The sequence below is a fragment of the Temnothorax americanus genome, unplaced genomic scaffold (genome assembly GCF_048541705.1).
Source record: "Temnothorax americanus isolate GAGA-0224 unplaced genomic scaffold, ASM4854170v1 Scaffold44, whole genome shotgun sequence".
NCBI lineage: Eukaryota > Metazoa > Arthropoda > Insecta > Hymenoptera > Formicidae > Temnothorax > Temnothorax americanus.
In genome coordinates, this window is record NW_027509591.1 from 310599 (window position 1) to 336575 (window position 25977).

Below are 25977 nucleotides of genomic sequence, written 5' to 3' on the forward strand. Positions count from 1 at the left end.
AACGGACCGGGCAAAACGGAACATGGTCTGTTAAGGACAATATGACTTTGACATTTTTTAAGCGTTATTATTGTTATTGCTTCCTCATAGAGGAAGCTCTGTTTTCATGAAAAAATTGTTTTTTTAGTTTGCCTTGCCAAAGTGAAAGATTTTTCGATGTTTTAGAACATTCTAATCGAAAAATCACATTTTTGCAAAATGTCCGTGTGTGTGTGTGTGTGTGCGTGTGCGTGTGCGTGTGCGTGTGCGTGTGCGTGTGCGTGTGCGTGTGCGTGTGCGTGTGCGTGTGCGTGTGCGTGTGCGTGTGCGTGTGCGTGTGCGTGTGCGTGTGCGTGTGCGTGTGCGTGTGCGTGTGCGTGTGCGTGTGCGTGTGCGTGTGCGTGTGCGTGTGCGTGTGCGTGTGCGTGTGCGTGTGCGTGTGCGTGTGCGTGTGCGTGTGCGTGTGTGTGTGTGTGTGTGTGTGTGTGTGTGTGTGTGTGTATAGGGATTTGATGTCCGTGGTTTGTTCTAACTTCCGTAAATGTTGAGATATCAGGCTCAAATTTTTTTTAAATGTAAAGTATTATTAAAGAAAGGTTGGTATTGAATTTGGCGATAATCGGTAAAGGAATTTATTTTTTAATAAAATTTTGAATTTTTAAAAAATGTCTGTGGTAACTCTAACTTCCGCAAATTTTGAGATATTAGGTTATTTCTAATTCTATTATATTTTTCTTTAAGACTTTAAGATTTAGTTGATTAGACCCAGCTTTATACGCGATCAAAAATCCATAATTTTTTTAGAAATGCCTGTGGTAGCTCTAACTTTCGCAAATTTTAAGATATCGGGCTATTTCTAATTTTATTATACTCTTCAGTCTTTTCTACCTCTATTTCATATATAATTCTTTAAGATTTGGTTGATTAGACCTAACTTTATACGTGATTAAGGGTCCATATGCAAAATCCATATATGAACCATGTAGCCTAAACTCCCAAAGTCAACATCGATTTGACATTGTGTTAATTGTAAAACCCTACTTGTGCTACTATATAAGCTGATCCTTAAATTTTTTAAAAAAGTGCAATGTGCAAATTAGAAATTTGCAATTGCCACATTGCTTTCTCATCATTACAGATCGCTACCATTGCTCCTATTTTATTTCGCTCATAAAGCTTCCTCTATGAGGAAGCCAAACTAATAAATAATTATGCATCAAATAAAATACAAGCTTTCTCACACTTGAGTTACAATGAGTTAGATCTTTGATTTTTTTTCGATTTAATTTTACTATTTTTTTATTTAATTTATATTTTACGATACTTTTTTTTTTTTTTTTTTTAAATTGTAAGTGGCACTCACTTTCTTCAAAAAAAATGTGCAAATTAGAAACTTGCACATTGCTTCCTCATTATTACAGATCGCTACCATTGCTCCTATTTTATTTCGCTCATAAAGCTTCCTCTATGAGGAAGCTAAACAAATAAATACTAATAATTATGCATCAAATAAAATACAATAAGCATCCTCAAAAGAGGAGCTTTGTGAGCAAAATAAAATAGGAGCAATGGTAGTGATCTGTAATGATGAAGAATCAATGTGCAAGTTTATATTTTGCACACTTTGTTAATTTAAATGGTGAATAACTACAAAAGAAAATCAAATCGACAGTCTTGGGACAAAAATAGTATGAAAAATGCTATTGTGTAAAAGTTGCTACTAGTGCAATGGGTCTCAATAAGGCGTCGACTTTATATAATGTGCCAAAAACAACTTTAAAAGGAGACTGACTAAATATAATTCTACCAAAGATATTGACAAAACCACAGAAAAAAAGATAGGTAGGTCCATTTTGCCTCCAGGGATAGTCCGTTTTACCTTGAAGATAAAATGGACCAAAAGGATGATATTAAAAATCATTTAATATCTTTTTTATCTATGATTTGATTAAAGTCTGATTAATAGGTAATAAAGAGAAATAAATACTGATTTGTTATGTTGTAATAATTTTATAACAAAGCTTACCTACTGCTTCTGCGTAAATATTTTTTTTTGTTAAGTGTGCCGTTTTGATTTCGCTTCCCCTATATATAATATATATTTTATATATATATAAATATATATATACATATGTATATACAGGGAAAATGAAGGCTATATATATATATATATGTTGCGGCCTTTTTGCGAAAGATAGATCGTTTCTCAATCAAACCGATTTTTAATTTCAAGTTTTTAGAAATAGGCTTGGAGTTAGATTAGTTTTTTATGCGGGAGAGGAGCCCCACACACACACACACACACACGGCTACATGTGTACTTTCAAGTAAAAGAAAATTAACGAAATGTGCGCCAACGAATGTGCGCAAAAGTGTACCTCCGTTTTGCAACAGGCTAGCCTTATTGCAAAGAGGCTGATTTCACAAAAAAGCTGCAACATATATATATATATATATATATATATATATATATTGTAACGGCCTGTCTTTATCGAACGCGGACTGGTTTACGGGATCGGCAGTTTGATGAGAGGCCCAGAGACAGTAATCAATTTGCCATGGGATAGTAACATGCACTTTAATCAAGATTCGATATTACACGCAAGCTGGACGCGGTACATTACATACGGAACGCGGTATATTCCATACGGAAGGGTGGCGGAATTCCGGGGTCACGGTCGCGAGAACCCTCGCGGCGAGGCCGAGCACGCTCGACCCCACGGTGCCGTGGCCGTCGGGGTAGTATTCAGGGAGCTCGGGAACACTCTGAGAACCCTCAATCGAGAACTAGAACTCTGGACCTCGTTGTGCGTGTTGCCCTAGGATTCGGAGGGTAGCTTCGTCAGGGATAGCGGAGAGCCGTGGTAAAGACGAAGTGTCTTTTCGTCGAGCGCGCCGGCTTTTTATACCGCTCGGCGCGGTGAGCTTTGGCAGGAGGGAGGCCGATCAGGCGACGGTGCGGTGGTGGGAGCGGCGCGATCCCGCGGGCTCGCTTCGGCGGGGATCGGCTCGCTTCGGCGCTTGTCGGCGTCGGGCGGGAAGGCACCGGTGCGACGGATTTCCCGCGCACACGGCGCGTTTCAAATCTTTAAAATATGTGGGCGCACCGCGCCCTGTAGTCGCCCGACGGGGAATCGGTCGGGCGGCTCCCGGCGGGTGGTAGCTGGGGACGATGCCTTGTCGTAAGGGGTGCATCGTTACACCACCCCTCCCCTTATATGTGCCTGAATTGAGAGGCACAGGGGTACGGTGTCCGGCTGGTTGGAGGTGCCGGTCGGCCGGGTGGTCCCTTAGGCGGGCTGGCTCCTGGACTTCTCCTTTATCCAACGGACGGATCCGTCCCCGTTAAATCAGATGTGCCAACGCCGGTTCCCGATCGTCGCCTTATATTGTCGGGCGACGTGGCACGAAAAATGAGGAACCTCCACTATCACCCCGGGCTCGACCTGCACCGGGATCGGAGGTGCGGGCAGCGGCCCCATTACTCGTGCGGGTTGGAGCGTCGGCCGTGGTCGTCGGGGGGCTTCTACCAGTGGCCGTGGGCGTCGTGGCGGTGGTGGCGGCGGTGCCAACAGCCAGGCTTGCTTCGCCCGATTTGTCGCATCGGACCGTTGGATGATCGTGCCGATTTTCGGCACGGGTTTTGGCAGAATCGGTCGGGCCGGTGGCGGCGGTGGCGGTGCCGTCTCGGGCTCGCCCCGGTAGAGGGTGGCCCATCCTTGCCCGATCCCGGGGTTGGCCGGATCGTATTCCTCGTCGTCCTCGCCGAGAATTCTTGCGATCTCCGTCAAGATATCGCGTTCCTGCGGCGATGCTTCGTTCGTCATAGCTACGGTCGTTCTGACGATCGGCTTGCCCTCGCTTCGGTACGCCGGGTAGCTCGGTGCTTGTTGTCATTTTGCGACGGTTAACAATGTTTTGATCGCGGTCGGTCGCGTAACAACAGTTTGTTCGTCGGCGTTTTTGTTTCGGCGCGTGTTTTTCGACCGCGTACGGTTGAACGGCGGCAGCGGTCGGCGCGAGTGCGTCCCCCACGCCGCGGTCCGGGCCAGGTACGTCGGGTGGTACGTCGGTAAGGGCGCGCTTGAGGTCTTGCACGTGTACGTGCCGATACCATTTCCCCGAGCGGCTGCGGAGGTCCACGATGACGGGCGAAATAATGCGGCGTATTTCCAGCGGGCCCAGAAACTTTGGTGCGAGCTTGGCGTTAAACGCCGCTTCTTTGTTGGAGAGCGGGCGGTCCCGCTTTCACACCCACTCCCCAATACGCGGTCTCCATTCCCTGCGACGGAGGTTATAATGTTTTTCCTGGTGCTGAAACGCGCGGGCCAGCTGAATTTTCACTAGCTCGTAAGCTTCGGTCAGGCGGCGATGCAGGTGCGTCGGCGGCGTCGGTTCGTCGCGCGGCGCATCCTCCCCGGGGCGGCGCAATTCGCGGCCGTGGTTTAAAAACGCGGACGTGTAGCTCGTCGCGTCGTGGGTCGCGGTATTATAGGCAAACTGAAGTTCTGGCAGGTGTTCGTCCCAGGTTTTGTGTTTTTTCGCGTACTGCGCGATTATGGTCTTGATCACGCGATTGGTGCGTTCAACGGGATTGCAGTGGGGCGCGTATGCCGGCGTGAAGCGGTGGCGGATCCCACAGTCGGCGAGGAGTTTAGCGAGCTGTCGGGATTTCAATTGCGTGCCATTATCCGACAGGATTTCGTCCGGACATCCGTGTCGGAGGATGATGGCTTCCGTTACGTGTTTCACGATGGCCGGCGCGGTGGCCCGTCGTAATGGCCGGAGCTCAACCCACTTCGTAAAACGGTCCTGGATGTTAAGGAGCCAGATATGGCCGGCGGCGGATCGCGGGAGCGGGCCGACGAGGTCGAGGGTGACCTGTTGCCACGGGTGGCCGAGCGCGGTCGGATGTAATTGCCCGGCAGGCTTTTCCTGCGCGACCTTATAGGCGAGACACGTTGGACACTCGCGGACGTAACGGGCGATGTCGCGGAACATCCCGGGCCAATAATACCGGTGTGCTATTCTCGCGATGGTTTTTGCTATTCCGAGGTGGCCGGCGGTCGGTGCGTCGTGATACTGTTCGAGGAGCGGTCCCCGCTGGTCTTTTGGCACGCATTCTTTCCATTGCTCGGCTGCGGGGGTGTCTTTGAAATCCAGGCTGTGGAGCACGTGCTTCCACAGCCGGCCTTGGTCGATCCTGAAATCAGGCACCTCGTGGGGCGTATTTTCGGCCGCGTGCCACATGCGCGTATGCCATAGGCACTTAGCTCGTGTGACGACGAGGACTTCGGGTTGTCGAGATAACGCGTCGGCTACTTTGTTGAGCGCCCCTTTTTGGTATTTAATCTCGAAATCATGCTGTTGTAACTCGAACGCCCATCGTCCCAACCGGCCGGACGGGGATTCTAGCTTTCGTAGCCATTTTAGCGACTGGTGATCGGTGATTACCGTGAATCTGTACCCTTCAAGGTAGCCGCGCATCCGTCGGATTCCCCATACCACGGCCAGGCACTCCAGTTTGGTTGCGCTATAATTCCGCTCGGCGTTATTTAGTGTGCGGCTGGCGTAAGCGATAACGCGCTCGCCCTCGGGGAAGTATTGCGTCAGCACGGCCCCCAGGCCGGTGGTGCTGGCGTCGGTCTGAAGGTGAAATTGTCGCGAGAAATCCGGACACGCGAGGACGGGCGCGGTGGTCAGAACGGTTTTTAGGGCGGTGAATGCGCTTTGCTCGGCTTCCCCCCAATTCCACCGGGCGTGCTTCCGAGTTAAGGCGGTGAGCGGTGCGGCGAGGGTCGCGAAATCCTTAATGAAGCGGCGGTACCACGACGCGACCCCCAGGAACTGTCGGATCTGGCGGATGTTTTGTGGCGCGGGCCAGTTTGCGACGGCGCTGACCTTGTCCGGGTCGGTTCGGATACCGTCGCGGTCGACGAGGTAGCTGAAGTATTTGATTTGTTTGGCGCAAAACCGGCACTTCTCGGGGTTAATGCGGAGGTTGGTCTCCCGGAGCCGGCGGAAAACTTCGCGCATAATATGGAGGTGCTCGTCGAAAGTTTCGGTAATGATAACGATGTCGTCCAGGTAAACGAACACGTACGGTTCTAGGTCCGGGCCCAAAATAGTATCGAGCAGGCGTTGGAACGTAGCCGGTGCCGAATGCAGCCCGAACGGCATTACCTTAAATTGCATCAGCCCCTTGCCGGGGACGGTGAAGGCGGTCAGGGGTCGACTTTCGGGCGCGAGTGGCACTTGCCAATAGCCGTTCTTTAAATCGAGCGTGGACAGATAGCGAGCCCCCCGCAATTTGTCCAGCGTCGCGGTGATGTGGGGCAGTGGGTACGCGTCTTTTTCGGTGGCCTCGTTGACCAAGCAAAAGTCGATGCAGAAACGGGGTTTGCCGTCCTTTTTTGTACGATAACGACCGGCGAGCTCCACGCGCTATGTAAAGGTTCGATAATGCCGTCGCGGAGCATTTTTTCGACTTCCGCGTCGATGATCGCCTGCATGGCGGGGTTTCGTGGTCGGTAACGTTGCTTGATTGGTCGGTCGGTTTTGACGCATATCAAGTGCTGCACGCGGTCGGTGGGTCCTTGCACGGCCTCGAACTTCGCGAGCTCGGCGGCCAGGAAGCCGCGGAGGCGTTCCCCCTCCGGTAGTGCGTCCCCCTCGGACGCGTGCTCGATGGCGGCGGTTTGCGTATCGGTGTGGGGTGGTCCCGGCGGCGGTATGGCGAAGTCCATTTTCGCCCATAGGTCCACGCCTATCAGGACATCGCCATCTAACGTCGGCATGATCTGGAACCGGTGCCAGAACATCCTTCCTTGCACGGAGATGGGGAAGGTGATTAGCCCCGGGATGGACGTGCTTGACCCGTCGGCGAGGTGCATTCGTCCGTTAACCGGCTGGATCGGGAAATCGCGGGCTATCTTGTCGGCGGTTTGCGCGTTGACGAACGAAGCTTCGGAGCCGGTGTCTAGGAGGGCCTCGTACGGTTGCTTCGATACTATCACGGTCAGGTGCGGACGGGCGTATACGCTATTCGGAGGACCGGTGGGCGGCCGCTTCGTCCCCGGCCCGAGCGGCATTTTCCGGCGGCGGGTGACAGTCTTTTGTGAAAACGCCATCCCTGCCACACTGGGAACAGAAACGACGCGGTGGTCGGCGGCAGTCGAATCGGGTGTGCCCCCTTTGCTTACACCGCCAGCAGCACTCGCGGCGGTCGTATGCTGCGGCGGCGATCGCGGACGGTGGGACGGCAACTTGTCGGACGCGCGTCCGTTCCTCGATATGCTCGAATTCCTCCGCCAGGCGCAGTATGTCTCGCGTGCGGGTCACGGCGTCGCGTTGGATGTATAATTGATAACGCGGGTGCATGTTATCGTAGAGCGCGTCGATTTGTTCCTCTTCCGTGAATCCGGTGGCCCGTCGCATTATGGTCAGCATGTCCGTCGCAAACTTTCGGTACGGCTCGTCCGGTTTTTGTTGGCGGGTTTGTATTTCGCGGACTAGTTTGGCGCGGTACCGTCGCGGCAGGTAGTATTCGCGGAAATCAGTGCAGAAATCGTCCCACCCCTGCCAGCTGGCTCGGTTGTTTCGGCACCATAGCAGGGCGTCGCCTTTGCACATCTCCGACAGCCCCAGTAATAATTGCGCGCCGGAATATTGATACGCGTTTTTGTGTTCTTCGAGCCGCTCGAGGAACGCCACGGGGTCTTTCCCGTCAAAGTGGCACCCCCATTTCCATATCTGATCCATGACCTGGGCGGGGGTTTTGCTGGGGCGGTCATCTGCGACCGGGCGGAAGGGTACGAACGGCGTGTTGGTTAGTGGCGGTGTATAAAGCGGTAAATTGGGCGACGCTGGCGGCCGCGAGTCGCCCACCGGTACGAGGAGGTCTCCCGAGGGATGCACGGTGATAGTAGGCGCCGCCGGCGTTTGGCGGCCCCCCGCGGCGGTGTGCGGCCCCGTTTCCGGGTGCTCAGTTACGTAATTGCTTAAGCGTCGGCGTAGCTCGTCGACCGAGCCGTCGGTGTCTAGCTCGAGTCGTTCGAGCTCGGCGGTGAGCTGGCTTTTTGCTAACGCGTATATCTACGCTTTCGGCATGATGCACCTTGCTTACTGTCTCTCGGAATGAATCAAAACGGTCCCTGTTCGGGCGCCATGTAACGGCCTGTCTTTATCAAACGCGGACTGGTTTACGGGATCGGGAGTTCGATGAGAGGCTTAGAGACAGTAATCAATTTGCCATGGAATAGTAACATGCACTTTATTCAAGATTCGATATTACACGCAAGCTGGACGCGGTATATTACATACGGAACGCGGCTACAGGTATCAGGACGCAAGCGCTCGGCTATATGAACCGAATTAATACATGTGATAATAACGGAACGCGGTTACAGATATCAGGACGCAAGCGCTAGGCTATATGAACCGAATTAATACAGGGGATAATAACGGAACGCGGTCTATTACATACGGGACGCGGTATATGACATACGAAACGCGGCTACAGATATCTGAACGCAGGAGCTAGGCTATATGGCCCGAAGTAATACCGGTGACAATAGCGGACCGCGGTACATTACATACGGAACGCAGTATGTAGAAATTTTGCCTAGGCTGTAATCGGGCCCTGAAAGGGCTTCCTTACTTTATTTGAGGCCCCTGTTAGGACGCCCACTTTGGCCCCATTTCGGAATGTCACGCTTTTTTATCTAGGGCCCTTATTGCTTTCCGAACTTGGGCCAATGTTGGCTTCATAAGTCGAGCCTATACCCGAGTAGAAATTTCAAAAGAAATTATTTATTTTAAATTTTATTATTATTTTTTAACTGAATTTGTTTCTTAAGATGCAATCTATGACTAGAAATATTTTCTCGTATTTTCTTGTATCTGAAAAAAACACTTACCTTGGTGGGATCAAACTCGGGACCTCTGGATCGTGAGCCAACTGCCTTACGTGGTGAGCTACTTATTAATTTGATGTAAGTGTTATATATAATATACATATGGCATAACTAGCGCAAATATATAATTTTTCAAAAATTATCTTAAGAAACAAATTCAGTTTAAAAAGAGTAATAAAATTTTGAATTGGATATATAATATATTTCCAAAAAGGCTTTATATGGGCTATAACTAGGAAATCCTACATTAAGGGGATCTTAAAGTCGTCTGTAATACCGACATCTGTTTTGCACAGATATCTTTTTTTTGGCTTTACGGATTTAAAAATCCTTCTCCAAAGTTGATTCTCAACGTGATTTTATACCGAGAATAAAAATAATTTTAGGAACTGCATATAACAATGCGTCAACTTGCGAAAACGCTTTATATAAAAATTCTACAATGTATTGATACCGTTGTCAGAATTAGGTTTAGACTCTAAACAAAAAAGTTATCTGTGAAAAATGCAATATAACCTATAACCTTGTCTATCCTTGTCTATTAGCATTGTCTATACAAGGATATATATATGGAATTTGGTCGGTAATACAGATGGCTTTAGGATCCCCTTAAACTGTCCTGGAAGGAAATTCGTGACCAAACTGGGCTCTGTACGTGCTACAACTAGGAAATCCTACATTAAACTGTCTTGGGAGAAAAATCATGACCAAACTGGGCCCTGTATGGGCTACAACTAGGAAATCCTACATTAAATTGTCTTGGGAGAAAAATCGTGACCAAACTGGGCCCTGTATGGGCTATAGTTAGACATGCCTAAATTAAAAACAAAAACTAGGTCCTAAATGGGTTTGAGTTTGACAAGCCCTTATTTTGGATGCCTTAGTAAAGCCCATACGGGGCCAGCATTAAATATAGGATGCCCGGATAAATTTCTACTCGGGATATTCCATATGGAAGGGTGGCGGAATCCCGGGATCACGGTCGCGAGAACCTTCGCGGCGAGGCCGAGCACGCTCGACCCCACCCACGGTGCCGTGGCCGTCGGGGTAGTGTTCAGGGAGCTCGGGAACACTCTGAAAACCCTCAATCGAGAACCAGAACTCTGGACCTCGTTGTGCGTGTTGCCCTAGGATTCGGAGGGTAGCTTCGTCAGGGATAGCGGAGAGCCGTGGTAAAGACGAAGTGTCTTTTCGTCGAGCGCGCCGGCTTTTTATACCGCTCGGCGCGGTGAGCTTTGGCAGGAGGGAGGCCGATCGTCAGGCGACGGTGCGGTGGTGAGAGCGGCGTGATCCCGCGGGTTCGCTTCGGCGGGGATCGGCTCGCTTCGGCGCTCGTCGGCGTCGGGCGGGAAGGCACCGGTGCGACGGATTTCCCGCGCATACGGCGCGTTTCAAATCTTTAAAAAATGTGGGCGCACCGCGCCCTGTGGTCGCCCGACAAGGAATCGGTCGGGCGGCTCCCGGCGGGTGGTAGCCGGGGACGATGCCTTGTCGTAAGGGGTGCATCGTTACAATATGATTTGGTAATTCACATTTATACAATTTATCATGTCGTTATCCGTATTCATATTATCTAATGTTGTCATTCCATCTCTCTATTCATTATCTCATATTAATTTCTGAACTTGTTCGTTCGATTAAAATAAAATTTCTCTACAAGTGACCATAGTCGTGCTAATGATTTAAATATCAAGCTTTCTTAAGAACGAATCTATTCCTATTTCGTGATGCTCATATTATTTACGTAATAACATAAAACTTAATAAAGTATTAAATAAAGTTTATACACCATCTCTAATAAATTGAGTGTAGAAGTCGATGTTTTAATGGTTTAGTTTTAACATATTGCATTAATAAATCATCTAATTAGTATTGTTATGTATTATTAATTAATGCAATAATAATAAGTGTTTAGACGACCTTAATTGCAGTCTCTCAAAAACATTTAATATAATATATCATTATTATTCAAACTATTACACACTTCTGAACCAAAATAAAAAATAATATAACAACCAATTTGTCGAAATGACGGTGAAATATTTCTCTATTTTTCGACATATATTTAGAATAAATTCTTCAATATTCTTAGCAGAAGATTACACGTATATACATTAATTATACTGCATACATACAAATAAAATTATTATGAGTAAAAGTTTACCTTTACACAGCCCTAGCCAATGACCTTGACCTTGACATATATTGTCAAGGTCATTCTCCTAAAGTGACTTTCAGAAGGTTTTAACCGTCGCACGTTCTTTATTGAAAAATTATTAACAAAAAAGGTCTGAAAAATATAGCAGTTATTTTGTGTATGGAAAGGCATAAATGACTAACATATATGTGGAAATAGTACCTGCACGAATGAAAGAGTCATTTGTGTCAACCAGTGAATTGTTAATATATTTTATATTAACGATTCACTCTGCTTTATATATACATATATATGTAATATATAACGTAATATATAACTATATATATGTTATATATATATAACGGCTCACTGCTATAATATATGTAATATATACAAAAACAGTCTTTTGTTAAAGCAGAAAATAGTAAAAGCATAGAAAAGTATATACATATATACAATGTTATGTGTTAGAAAGCATAAAAACAACGTATTTTCTGCTTTAACCATAATTGTATGTTTATAATTGTAAATATTATTTATTGAATGAGTGGGCGGGGGAGGGGCGGAGTCCCTATACCTTGCCAACACGTGTACACGAACGAGGTCTATAAGGGAAGTAATTTGCTAATTAATGTGTGTACTGTCTATAATATACACATATATCAGCAAATTATTTCCTTTAGCACTGACAGAAACTATTATATTTAATAAAATTTTATGTTAATAATTTAATAAACAACAAGTAAAACCTTCTGAAGGTCACTCAGCAGGGTTGAGAACATATGTCAAGGTCAAAGTCATTGACGGTGGTTGCGTAAAGATAAACTTTTACCTTATTATGTAATATATACAAATTTATGTAATATATAAAGAAACAGTATCAAAATCTGAACTTTTTTATTAAATAAATAAATAAATAAATAATTGAATTATTTATTTTGTTATTAAATAACACAGTTTGTAAATACATTACAGTTTGAAAGTATTTCCATTATGTATTTAATTATTGCATTGCAATTTTTTATATTGCATTTATTTTTCTCGAGTTTAATTGTACGATTTTACAAGCTTATTAAATCCAAGCGCAGTTTTATTTAGTAAATATTTACCTGGATGACGAAGCTCGTACTTGCTCCTATCCAGATTCTTCTCGCGGCACACTTTGTTCAGGATTTCTCCAAGGTTCATCTTTGGACTAACCCTCGATACGTACAGCTGATTTCTCGGCAAATGTACCTGCACCGATAATCAAGTTGTTGCGTATCACATTACCGATTTAATGCATCCGCACTATGAATATACTATAAGTTCGCAACTGATTCTAAATACGATTCCCGCAGGAACCAGATAACATAAGAGTGTATCATTTACTTTTAGCATTTGTCGAGAAAATACGTGTCAAATTGCTTTTACTTGCTATACTTACTTATACGTTGCATTTTTTTTAAAAGACCTTTACTTTTAGGATTAAATTATAAAATTCTAAGTAAAAAAAAAAATGTAAAAGTTTTCCAAAATTTGTTTGCGTCTCCAAGTTTAGTGAAAAATATCTGCTTTGAAATGATAAGAATGTCATAAATGTATAATATTCCTTATTCACTAATAGATATAAAGTATATCATTTAGATTGTAAAAAGAATTATAAAAATTGAGTTTATAATTTATAAAATTTATAAAATTTTATAATTGTAAAAATTAGACAAAATTTTTATTTTTTGAGAGATAGTTATTTCAAATTACACATTTTTTTATTTATTTCAGAAATCAAAACATAAAAAACATATTATATATTAACACAACAACTTATTTATTTATTTGAACTATTAATAGTTCAATAATAAATAAAATGAAAATAGCATAAACATTCTCAATGTCTACAACTATTTAATTCTAGATATTAAGAATGTTTATGCTATTTTTTAATTTTTTTAAACTTAAAGAGTGTAAAAAAATATTAATCATATAACAAGATTTAAACGGAAAACTATATCTCTTTATATCTCAAGTTCAAGAAAAAAAAATTTTTTGTTTTCGACATTTTTAACATCTTTGAAATAATAAAGATAAAATAATAAACTAAAATAACCGTGTAAGCGACGATTTGTGGGAAATACAAAATAAAACAGACTTACAGATTTGATTTCATATAAACAATAAAATAGTTGAATCAGATCAATATTAATTGCGATTAATATTAACTGTAAAAAACTTGATGGTATTTTTTTCCTTACCTGCAATCTAAATGTTGTTTCAAAAGGTTGATTAGCCTGTTTAGATTTATGCGCCACGCACGTGCCCTGCTTGGAAAGTAATTTAACCTGAGACACACACAAAACAGAAACGACTTCAATTGTTTCACAAATTTTATTGATGCATTAGTTATAAAAGCCTCGGTAAATTAGTTATCGTTCCGCGATATAAAATATATATGCGGTATTTAATATCAATTAATTTTCTTCCATGAGAAATAAAAAATTTATACGTTGCATATTTAAAATTAACAGTGGCTATCTATAATAATGAATTTGTTGTAATTTATTTAATTGCAATTTATCAATAATAATTTAAAATTGTTCACTTTTCTATACAAAAATATAATAGTTATACATTTTTTAAATAAAGTAAAGAAATGTCGAATATTTAATCCCTTTTTCATGAAAAGTATATTTTCAAAAGTATAGTACTTCGTAGATATATATATATTTGAGCAAAAATATAAGGAAAAGAATTATTGAAAATAATTCTTATTCTATCAAACTCGACAAGAGTGAATGATATGTAGGATTCACAAAAGAAATTATAAATGTTTGTAACTCTCAGAGAAAGTATAGCAATCGGTACTGGGAATAGACATGCAAAAGGGTTTATTTAACACGCGACGTAGAGAGTGAGCGTCAAAGAATCGTTATTAGACAGCGCGTTCTCGCGTAGAAATTCATGTGACACACGCAGGGAAATTGTTAGGATCATTAACAGTACTATCGCTTTGTCAGACGAAAAATCGACACACGATGTATGTACTTCTTCAACTTATGCGAATCCATAACACCATGAAACTATGCATTATACGCAATTGTTTATCCGAAAAATAAGCAACATTTATCGCGCATGATTAATTTTGCTTCAAAATCCAATTTTTTTTAATTCAAAGAACAATGTCTCCTATCCTAAAGATCCCGCGGATGCAAGCAGCTTTAATTGAGAATTTTACTACAAAGATTTTTTGTTTTGCAAAATAAACAAAATTGATAGAATTTTTGATTGCACAAATAAAATAAGCGACATAAAAAAAATGTTATACATATTATTGATCAAAATGTTGAATCAATTAAAAAATTAATAAATTCCGGTGTAGCTGCATTATTTACAGATAAAATACTAGAAACAAAATTACTTTAGAGATGTACTTTTATTGAAATGAAACTTCTGTGGGCGCGATTCGGCGTGGAAGTGTTACAGCTGACCATCAGATCCGAACGTCACAAAAAACTTTTCTAAATTTGACTTTATATTACTTGTGCTTTTCCTTCCGACAAGAATAATTCATTTAAAAAATCTTTATCTTATTCCTCACAGCTAGGAAGTTTCACCTCTGCCGCGTGGAGGCCACGCACACAATTTTTTTTATTTTTCTTTTTTTAATCTAGATGCAATAATTTGATTACATAAATTCATATGTTTCTCAAATAAGAACTAACAATAAGATATGACATTTAATGAAAATAAAAATTTGTTCGATGCAAAAAAACCACTATTTACATGTCTGTAAACCACTGTGTACATAAAGAACATATAATTTAAGGAAGAACATATTAAGAAAAAATATATATTATTATATAAAACAGAAAGTTAAAATTACTTGAAGAGCGTCCAATGCTCCTATAGGAGTGTTCGGATGATGAGGTAGAATCAAATCACGTTCGCCGATCGCTTGCAAGTTGTAGTTCGAAGCCGTCAATTTGTGAGCTGTCGCGATCTGCACCAGAAGGTCCATCATTGGCGTGCTGCGAATAATCACGTTAACAGATCTTGTTTAATTCAAGAACATATTGACAAACGCATACACACACATAGGTACACACGTACGCACGCCCGCATTTTACGCATATAAACTTGAAATGTGTGCGCACACGCATATACACGTACTTCAATGTACTCACCTTTATATGATCTTAACTCTCAGTTACCTCACGTTTTTACACCCCGATATTACCTGACGTGGGTCTGAGAGACCCTGGCGTCTTCTCCAGCTTGTATCTTTACGACAAATGCATCAATTTCACGTCATTTTTTTTAATTGATACATCTTTTAAAGATCTACAAAACTGTGTAGGTTAGATTATTCCAAATTAAAAAATGTAAATGTTATTAAAAAAAAAAAAGAAAACGTGTTTTTCTAAAAAAGCGAAAAAATTTGCTTTTCTTTCAAATTGACGTAGTACTGACTAAAAAAAGATACAAAGGTTTTATAATACATAATTCGAAAAGTCAAGAGTTGCACTTTAAGAAGAAATTAGTGTCATAACGATTGGTTCCAAAAAGTATATTTTTTTTGCAGAGTAAAATTTCATGATTTTGAAGAAAATCGATCAAATATTATTGTCTCTAAAAAATGGATTTTTTTTTTAATTGTAAAACTTGCGACCTTGGGCATGAAATATAAACATGTAGAAAAATAACAAAATATTTTTCAAAAAGTTTCATATAGCTAATACAAAATAGCGTCTATAAAGAGATAAAAATTCATGTTTTTTTGTATAAAAAAAAAATATCGGTAAAAATGTTGAATAAATGCAATAAAAATGCCTGAAAAATACTTTATTAAAAATAGACATATAAAAAAATATTATATTGCGACGCGCAAGTGCTGCATATTTTTGCGCCATGTTTGTTACACATGGGATTATACCACCTTGGCCGTTGACCGAGTACGAAACCTTGTCTCCATTTATGTGTAATAACAACAATAATAATAATAATCTTTATAATGAAAAAATGAAACAGTTTCGGTTAAAAAAGTTTTGTAAGTATTTACTAGAGTTTACCTAAGAATGTCGTAGCTGCCGTAAAATCAATATCTTGACGCTAAGCTATTAGGTATTATTTGATTTTGTAAACCAATAAAATCCAATACTTTACTTTTTATACAACACAAAATATTTTTTGTATCATTATATTGCATAAATACACTGTTTTTTATAAGATTTACTTATTTACTTGTATTTAGATAAAAATCGTTTTTGTCACAATATTACCTCACCTGGGTCTAAGTAACCCCACTGTCCCACTTGTCACTTTCTGCCGCGGCTGCTACAACCGGACTGACAATGAGTCTCGCAAGTGGCCAGGCTAGTGCTAGAACCTTCAAACTCCCCCCCCCCCCGGGTCTGGAGTCCTCAGCACTGCGCGTTTAAAAAGAGCGCGAGTTTTAAACACGCCTTGGGTCACTTAGGCCCACGTGAGGTAACTGAGAGTTGACCTTGATATTTGTTATTTTATTAAGTTTCATAGCACAACTTTTAACTGTCTCTCACCATTAGTCTTAAGATTATTAAGAAAAAAATTACGTTACTCAGATAGTATATAATTTACCCTATAGGAAAAATATTTCATTTTAATATATATAGTAAGTCTACATAGTTTGTTCAAATTAATTCCTATGCAAGATAAATTTAATCGTTGCATATACAGGAAATCGTTGTACAAGCGAGAACAAGGTGATTCCTTTGTTTTTGTTGTGTGTTTTTAACGTGGAGATTCACGAATGACCACCAATGCCAATTGTGTGCATTAAAAATTTTATCTCTTGTATATCATACTTCCAATTGCTGTATTTTGACATCGCGAAAACTTGGCAGAAACTACCCAGATAGCCAAGCGTGATAGAGCACATTGAGCAAACTAATGCATTGCATGTGTTTTCATATATTTGCTGTAAATTTGCTGACATCGAAATAGAACACGTTACAAATACAGCTACATGACTGCTTATACATGCAATCAGTTGACGCAATTTCAAGAGCAAACGGTCCGCAATATTGGTACGTTATGTTGCTGCAATATGTCAGCAACATGACAGCAATGAATGATTCATAGTTCCATCTTGAGTATCATGATGCAAACATGACGGCAACAACGCATATATAATAATTTTTATCCGTTATTGTCATCAAGCTATGAAGTTTTTTAATTGTATCTCATTGCTAACGAAGTGTTGACAATATGAAATTGTCACAAATCCCTAAATTGATGCTGTCACGTTGCAATCAATTTGCTGTTAGAAATATAATTCATATGAGTTCAACAAGCATAATGCTGTCATTGCTGTCTCACCTTGTCCCAAGTTTGTCAAAATTAGTTGCATTAATGACAAGCTGCTTATTGACAACATGGCAGCAACTCACAGCATTTAGCTATCTGGGTAATAGCTAAGTAAGATAATACGACTGATAGGAAACAAATCATGACACTGACGATGTCTATGAACCGAAACAGCAGTTTATCAACAAAATCCGTTAATTGAGATATAGTCAAGTGCACGTGTAGAGGAGAGTGGGCATGAAAGAGCCAGTATTTTTCAAAATGTGAAAAAAGTATTTAATTTTGTGTTAATAAAATAAAACCGCTTTTTACTTAAGTGTGCTTATTTATCTATAAAATCAATTAAACAAAAAAATAATATTTAGTCATTAACATATTTTAATCACTTTTTTAAAAAAATAGAGAATTTGGCTCTTTCAACACAACATGGTTTTGAAAAAGCCATCACCTGTTTTTACTAAATTATAAGCTAATAACAGAAATAAAATCAAAATCTTTGTTATCCAAGTTATCCTTTAACAAAAATTATTTTCTTAGAAAACTAATAAATATCTAAAAAATAAAAAAAAATTTCTAATCAAAAACACTTATTACAAAAAAAAATGAAAATTTCCTCTATTGTTGCATAAGTTATGAGCCCAGCCAGTGCACAACTTGCACTGATACCAGGTCTTCATTACTTAAAAAATAATCTTTTGAACAGACAAAACAGTTATTGTAGTTATTTTCAACACCGGTTCTTTCATAATATTATGTGTCAAAAATCTAACCACAGAATACAAAATATTTGATAAACCAAAACAAATATAAGAGTTGTAATTACGTTCTTATACCCAAGGAGCGCCAATGCGTATAATGCGCTTTGAATGTACATTAAACTTTGCATTAAATGTGGATATTTGTCCCGCATTATATGCGCATTTAATGCATATTATGGAAGCGCATACCAAAAAGTGCATTTATACGTTCATTGATCGAGAAGTCCAATCGGACAACTAGTGAACTCTCTACTCTGTACTATATATTAGAGTTTCTCTTCGTGCCCAGATTTTAAGCATTGCTGTGAGCATATTCCAGTACAGCTATCACAGAAGAAAAAAACATTCTTATTTAGAGAATATCTTTATTTTTGACATGATAAATGTCACTTATTTAAAATTCAATTTATATAAAATTTAAAAACTTAAATAAAATGTTTTGTAATGAGTCAAAAGCTACTCATTTAAATATTTTATAAAACTTGTCATTTGTAGGGCTATTTTCGGTTTAAGAGAACTGGCGTAAAGGCGTAAGCAGAATAAATTAATTTTATTTTGTACTCCTCCTATTTTGTACTCTTATTCTTACGCTCGGCCAATCAGGCTATAATGCTTACTCCTGCCTATACTCTTACTCCTTACTCTACGCTTACTCCATGTATTGTAGACGACGCTTTATTATACACGGACAACATAGCAAAAATGTTACCTAACCTGTAATGTAACTCTCGAAAGCATATTAAAAATGATAAGAATCTAATGAAAATAGGTGCAAATAATTTTTTACATATTTAGAAATGACTTTTTCGAAGACTGAAACAATTAATTTATCTACATAGCCAAGTCTGTTCGAACAAATAATGCCAAATACTTGCTACAAATTTTGGTTTCAAAAATGGTACAAAGCATCAAAATTTGTTTTATCAAATGTTGTCGACAAACAGCTAGCAAATACGTAGCAAAACATGCGTACACAATTGACGCCAAATTGATACCAAATATCGAGCAAAGCTTAGTAGTACTTGATAACAAATTGGCATCAAATTGCCGCTAAAATTAGTTGACAAAACCTAACGCCAAATTAATGTCAAATATTGAGCAAATTTTGGTGACAAAGCTTAAGAACAAATTGACGCCAAATACCGAGCAAAGCTTAGCAACTACCTGATAACAAATTGGCACCAAATTGCTGTTAAAGTTTGTTGACTAAATAACTTAACGCCAAATTGATGCCAAATATTGAGCAAATTTTGGTAACAAAACTTGAGAACAAATTGACGCGCTCGAATTTCTTCGCGTTTTGCAAACGCCCGATCGTTTCATTCAGATAGCGCGACGCGTGAGTCGCCACTTTCAAAGCGCCCCCACCTCCTTCCTCGCTCTCGTTCAGTATCATGGCCGCTCTTGATACGTTTCTTCTAGAGACCAACCGAGCGAGATTTGACTTCCCAAGGAGAGCTCACCGCAAGGAAAAGGAGAGCTGCGGCAGCTTGCGTCCGAGAGGGAGGATTGAGGCGAGGAGTCCGGTTCAGCGAGCAGGGCCCTTCCGATATTCTCATTTGGGACGCCATATTATAAGATCGACATTGATAGTAGTAGTACAAGTACAAAGGTCGCTTGTTTAGTCCCCAATTCAATATACGCGCCACGCGCCCTCTGCGATACTTTATGATTGCGCGACCATCTTTGTCGATATCGATATATATCGACAGATATGCGATCGTTTATATCGAGGGCGTCGACTACCGCGCCTTTTTCTTGTGTCGTGTAACGATTGAGCTTCATGGCGGTTGAACGCAAATTACGTGTGCAATAAAGAAGTCGAGAAATACAAGCGTGGCACTTCTTCAACCCGAGCATAAGCCGACACCAGTAAACACGGGTCGCAACATTGGTCCTTCGAGCCGGATGCTAAAGTTTCCGTGCAATCTCGTGCGTAACGTACACGAAAACACGTACACGACCGCTATTACACCAGACAACCACCGCCGTTGAAACAATACGGACCGCAGTGCAACTGCCATCCTTAGCTAAGAAGGACGAGCACGTACGCCGGCTGTCGTCATCGTCTTCGCATTACCGCGAAGCACGGCATCTTTTACCTGCCGCACAAGGCGTCGCAATTATAGCGTCGCAGCTAACGCACGGCGTCCTCTCGCAATTCCGCGAGCCATCACAACCGCGTCGTGCTAACGCACGGCGTCATCTCGCAATTCCGCGAGCCATCACCGGACCTTCTTCTATCCCAGCAGAGGACGGTCTCTATCGCAATTTTGAGGTTATCACCAGGCTTCATCGTATTTAAACGGCGTTGCGACGAACTGTCTCCGTCGCATCCAGGCGAGTCTCACCAGACCTCGACGTGCCTCAACGACACCATCACAAGAGAATTATCTACCAAAGACAGCGCAGAGTTCTTTTGAATAAACCAAGATTTATCTGGTGACCTACTGTCACATTTGGAAGCGCTGAATAATTGTCGGTCATAAAATTACCTAAAACGCTTCGTAACACGTAAGTAAATATAATTGCAAATTTTATAAAAAAGTTCGATTGTTACGATATATACATTGCGTATATAATTATTCGCCATAGACGCTTGTAGATTCTAAGAGAATTATTATTACGCGCGGAGAAGCTCGTACGTTTTTATTAACCAGAAAACGATTATATTCCTTCGCGATGGCAGAATTAGGGCTTTTAGTTAAACAACGCGGTAGAGTGAAGGCAAAGCTCACAATGTTCAGTAATTTTATCGAGCGCATTGACGAAGCGCCAGAAAACAAGGAACAGTTACCCTTGCGATTTGAAAAAACAGAAAGTCTCCTAGCAATTCGATTCAATTCAAAGCAAAATTGAGGATATAGATGATACGGAAGCACAAGAGATAGAGCGGTCAAATTTTGAGGATAAATACTACAAGCTGATAACAGCAGCGCGAAAATTAGAGATAAACGAACGAGCTCCTCCTCCGCAAGTTTATCATCAAAATTATCCACCGCCCCCTCAAGTTAATATTGGTAATGAACAATTTGTGTTTAGGCCAGCTGTAAAGCTTCCAACTATTGAACTGCCAAAATTTGACGGTAACTATGAGCGCTAGATGCCATTTCGAGATTTATTCGAGTCACTTATCGCGTCAAATGCAACTATACCAGTTGTTCAAAAATTGCATTATCTGAGATCAGCATTGACTGGTGAAGTCGCCAAGGTGATAACTGCATTAGAAATTACCAACGATAATTATGAAGTCGTCTGGCGTTCACTAAAGTAAAGATTCGAGAATAAAAAGTTGCTCACACATCATCTTATTCAAACATTGATCGACTTGCCATCCATTACTGAGGAGTCATATGTTGATCTCAGACAATTAGCAGATAACATCTCACAAATTACTCAAAACTTTGCGAAGTTAGGTCAGTCTATCGAGCATTTTGCCATATGGGTCATTCATATTATGCTACCTAAAATTGATAGAGGATCTCGTAGGGAATGGGAAATCAAGAGATCCGATATGAAAGAATTTCCCAATTTAGATGAATTTACAAATTTTCTTATTAGCCGTAGTGCGTGTTTAGAAGCGGTATCAAAAGCAAGTTCCGCACCGATACTCGCAACAATACTAAAACTGCTCAAAATCAAAATAAAGGCACTTTGCGCTCATATGTTGCTTCGGATAATTCCTCCTGCTCTATATGCTCAAAGGATCATAAGGTTCATGAATGTGGTTCATTTCTTAATATGTCGGTTAGTGATAGAAATGCTGAAGTAAAAAAGAAACATTTATGCATCAAGTGTCTAAAGCAATATCATGGCAAAGGTTGTAAAACTTCCAATTGTCAATTGTGTAAAAGTTACCACAACACGCTCCTCCACAGGTCTAAGTTTTTGTCAGCAGAAACGAACGATAAAGAGATAAATGCATTACCTAGTGAAACTTCATCAAAAGCCGTCGATTCCAACAAAGGCAACAATCTACAGTCGCTTTAAGTGCAGATTCATCAGCTGTCTCGCTAAATCACTGTACTACTGAGGGACCTCTTCAAGTTCTTCTTTCTACAGCCGTTCTGCTCATTCAAAATTCTTACGGAGCATTGCATAAGTGTCGAGCCCTCCTTGATAGCGGGTCGCAATCAAATTTTATCACGCGGCAATTAAGTAATAAATTAAAACTACGATGCAAAACTATTAACAGAACCATCTTAGGCATAAGCGACACACCCATAAGTGCCGTCCAACAAGTCGATGCTATAATACAATTGCGTACAAGCGCATATCAAGCAAGGCTTCCTTTTCTAATTATCGATAAAATAACTAATTGCCTTCCTACATCTAAAATAAATAAGAGCAGCTTAAGTTTTCCACGAAACTTAAAATTAGCAGATCCGAATTATAATATTCCCGGAGACATAGATTTGTTGTTGGGAGCATCTGTTTTTTAGGAGCTTTTAGAAAACAAGCAAATCAGATCATCAAGGAAAGCTCCTATACCTCAAGAAACCTCCTTGGGTTGGATAATTTCGGGCAACGTGCACCAAAGTGGCACACATCAACAACACAAGGCATATTGTGGCATCTCTACCAACGCAGAAATTCAACAGCAACTGGAAAAATTTTGGCATATGGAAGAAATAAAGCAGCATTATTCTCAAAAAGAAATCCAGTGTGAAGAACACTTTCACGCCACACATTCTAGGAACTCGGAAGGACGTTTCGTAATCCAATTACCGCTGAAGGATGGCAATCAAGAATTAGGAGAATCCTATGAAATTGCCGTGAAGCGTCTTAAAACACTGGAACGTAAGTTAGAAAAGCAGCCTGCTTTAAAACAGCAATACCATGAGTTCATGCGCGAATATCTCGAATTAAACCACATGTCGGAAGTTTCAGTAGATAAAATAGATGACAAACCTGTCTATTACATTCCGCATCATGCAGTACTAAAAGAGGACAGCACAACTACAAAATTAAGAGTAGTTTTTGATGCTTCATGCAAAACAACTTCTGGCCAATCACTTAATAACTTTCTCTAGACAGGTCCAAACTTGCAAGATGACTTATCCTACATAATTATACGACTGCGTTAGCACGAGTATGCATTGGAAACAGACATTATTAAAATGTATCGCCAAGTCGAGGTGGCAGATAAGCATCGTAAATATCAACGCATTGTGTGGAGATGGTCACCTAACGGACCAATTCTTATAATACAGCTAAATACACCCTTATGAAAAAGTAGTACTGGTTTTAATACTGGAAAAAGTATTGGTGAAAGTACTGAAGACATAAGTACTCAAAGTACTACTAAATTCGACCATACTGGTCTTTGTCAGTACTCCTTCCCAGTACTCATCCAGTACTCATCCAATACTCATTCAGTACTCCCTTCAGTACTTTCTCTAGTACTCCCTCCAGTACTTTCTCCAGTACTCCCCCAGTACTCCTCCCAGTACTTTCTCCAGCACTTTCTCCAGTACTTCCCCAGTACTACCTCCAGTACTTCCTTCAGTACTCTTTTAGTACTCATTGAATACTTGTGGGATACTAACGTATGGCACAGGCGCAGTACTTGCGCAGTACTATTCAAGTAGAACAAAAAATCAAGATTGTAGGCTTACAGTTTAGGAACTCTTGCCTTAGGCGACTAGCGCCCGAAAATATCTGATTTGGTCCTGTAGGGGGTCTTCTCTTATACAAGTCGGTGCAGAATCTTGAACTCGAGAGAATGCTTGGGTGAGGCGACGACTAGCGGCGTCGATGCAAACTGCCCATTTTACTAGTGTTGCCGCGCGGGCGTGTATCGCTGGTGGCGTGACCGCCACAAAGTTAATATCAAAATAACGTCATATTGATAGTTTAGTGTGTTAATTTAGTATTTTATTAATTTAGTATTTTCAAGATACGTGTTACGAAAAAGTAGTACTAGCAATCAGTACTCAGTATTGAGTGATCAGTACTTGTAGTATTGACAGTATTAGTATGTTAATACTCATGAATATTGCAGAATAGTCAGTACTGTGCCTATTAGTTCTTACAGTACTGGCAGTACTATCATGATAATACTCCGAATATTAATTTGATAAAGTACTGACCACTTCAATACTTTGAAGTACTAATGAGTATTATTGCTTGTAGTACTACCAGTACTGGAAGCACTGACAGACACAGTACTGACCATTCTGCAGTATTCATAAGTATTAACATACTAATACTCTCAATACTACGAGTACTGATTGCTCGAGTACTACTTTTTCATAAAGGCAGTCACGTACGGCATGACAAACTCATCATTTGAAGCCATTAGAAGTATGCAAGAGACAGCGCAAAGCCAAAAAGCACTACCCTCGGGCGTGTGAAGTAATAATCAAGGATTTTTACGTGGACGACCTATTAACGGGAGCCGATTCAATTGAGGAGCTGAAAAAATTGAAACATGATATCGTTAATGTATTGTCCAGCGCAAAATTTGAACTCAGCAAGTGAAAATCCAATACTGCGAAGATAAACAAATCAGACAACAATGAAGTTGCAGTTAGGATCGGAGAAACAACAAAAATCCTAGGCCTATGGTGGAACACAAATACGGACATATTTCACTATCGTGTCAAAGAAGGAAATGATAAGGAAAAGATTACGAAACGCAATATATTGTCAAGAATAACCGCTATTTACGACCCCCTCGGATGGATGGGCTTTTTAGTAGTTCGCGCTAAAATAATATTGCAGCGTCTTTGGCAGATGAACAAGGATTGGGATGAAAACATTACGGGAGAGACATACGCAATGTAGATTTCATGGAAGGCGCAAATCAAGCTAATTGAAGATATTTCCATTCCACGAAAAGTTTTATGTCATAATCCTATAAAGATAGAACTCCATGGCTTTTGTGACGCCTCCGAGGCTGCATACGGCGCTTGCATATATTTGCGCAGTGTCAATTCCGAAGGAAAATATTCAGTCAAACTTTTATGTGCTAAATCACGAATAGCCCCCCTAAAGAAAATAACCTTGCCAAGGCTAGAATTATGTGTGGCCGTATTACTGGTTCACCTAGGCAAAAAGGTGTCTCAAGCGCTAACTATTCAGCTGCAGGATACATGTTATTGGAGTGATTCTGAAATAGTCTTGTCATGGATATCTAGCGAAGCAAACAAATAGCACACATTTGTGGCCAATAAAGTAGCCGAAATAAATCGCATCACGAACGGCGCTCCATGGTATCATGTCAAATCCGAGGACAATCCAGCCGATCCATTATCGCGAGGAGTTAGCGCTGAAAAAATGGAATCAATAAAACTTTGGTGGGAAAGACCTGATTTCCTACATCATAACTCACCACTATATGCCTTTAAGCCTACAAATACTATCAGCGACATACCTGAAGCACGAGTAATAACTCTGATGGCTACAACTGTGGAAGCCAACACAAATATTATCCAAAGATTTTCCTCACTAATCAGACTAAAACGCGTCATTGCCTACTGTTTGCGTTTCAAAGATAATGCATCCTACCACGCAAAGCGAACTAACGAGCCCTTAACGGTTCAAGAAATGAATAAGGCATTAACTTCAGCAATAAAAATTTGTCAAGCCACCGAGTTCCATCAAGAGCTACGTGATCTTCGTAATAAAAAACAATTAAATTCCAAAGTAAGATATTAACCTTGCATCCTTTCCTTGATCAAATGGTGTCATTCGCGTGAGGGGAAGGTTACGGCATGCACCAATAGAATACTCCAGAAAATATCCAATTATATTGCCTACCAAACATTACCTTACGGAATTAATAATTAAAGACACGCACTACAGAAATTTACACGCTGGGCTTCAAGCGATATTAGCAGCTGTCCGCAATAACTATTGGCCC

General features: G+C 41.0%; 1 protein-coding gene across 21 annotated transcripts in view; it reads right to left on the reverse strand.

The window, feature by feature from the left end:
* The window catches only part of LOC143903155 (uncharacterized), a 368826-nt gene that overhangs the window by 134043 nt on the left and 208806 nt on the right, over positions 1-25977 (reverse strand). For all 21 annotated transcript variants that reach the window (XR_013258624.1, XM_077416615.1, XM_077416616.1 and 18 more), the window contains 3 exons: positions 14891-15035; positions 13263-13349; positions 12141-12267 (listed from right to left, as the gene is read on the reverse strand). Coding sequence is in view for 20 of the 21 variants with exons in the window: in XM_077416615.1 (XP_077272741.1) it covers positions 12141-12267; positions 13263-13349; positions 14891-15035 (359 nt within the window). In the remaining variant the exon portion in view is untranslated. The remainder of the gene's footprint in view (positions 1-12140; positions 12268-13262; positions 13350-14890; positions 15036-25977) is intronic.